The sequence below is a fragment of the Pyrgilauda ruficollis genome, unplaced genomic scaffold (genome assembly GCF_017590135.1).
Source record: "Pyrgilauda ruficollis isolate IOZ18807 unplaced genomic scaffold, ASM1759013v1 scaffold3079, whole genome shotgun sequence".
NCBI lineage: Eukaryota > Metazoa > Chordata > Aves > Passeriformes > Passeridae > Pyrgilauda > Pyrgilauda ruficollis.
The window spans coordinates 1-575 of NW_024524466.1; the positions used below are offsets into that span (position 1 = coordinate 1).

General features: G+C 68.0%; 1 protein-coding gene across 1 annotated transcript in view; it reads right to left on the bottom strand.

Moving 5' to 3' along the window:
- Positions 1–6: 6 nt before the first annotated feature.
- LOC121356991 overlaps positions 7–575 on the bottom strand; it is a gene marked incomplete at its 3' end in the record, with an annotated part of 1,877 nt that continues 1,308 nt past the window's right edge. Inside the window, exons 5-6 of the mRNA XM_041473908.1 lie at positions 386–498; positions 7–272 (exon numbers count right to left, since the gene is read on the bottom strand). Coding sequence (XP_041329842.1) covers positions 7–272; positions 386–498 — 379 coding nt within the window. The remainder of the gene's footprint in view (positions 273–385; positions 499–575) is intronic.

Below are 575 nucleotides of genomic sequence, written 5' to 3' on the forward strand. Positions count from 1 at the left end.
CACCACGCCCAGCTGCAGCCGCACGCGCCCGGCGCTCTCGGTGCGCAGCCGGAACCTGTCCCCCGCGGCGGTGGCCGCCACCTCGGGGACGCGCAGCTCGGGTCCCCCTGTCCCCAGCAGCCGCTGCCGCCGCGTGCCCCGCGGCCGCCAGGTGACACAGGTGACGCGGTGGCAGCCGGGCGCGCTGGGCACGTGGCACACGCCGTACCCCGACAGGCCGCGCCGGCCCCATGCGTCCACGTGCCACACCTCGAGGAGCAGCTTGGGCCAGCCTGGGGACAGAGGGGACATTGGGGACATCAGTGGGGACATTGGGGACATCAGTGGGGACATTGGGGACAGCAATGGGGACATTGGGGACATCAATGGGGTAATGGGGACACACCTCGAGGAGCAGCTTGGGCCAGCCTAGGGACAGAGGGGACATCAGTGGGGACATCAGAGGGGACATTGGGGACATCAATGGGGACATCAATGGGGCCACACCTCAAGGTGCAGCTTGGGCCAGCCTGGGGACAGAGGGGACATCAATGGGGACATCAGTGGGGACATCAATGGGGACATCAATGGGGACA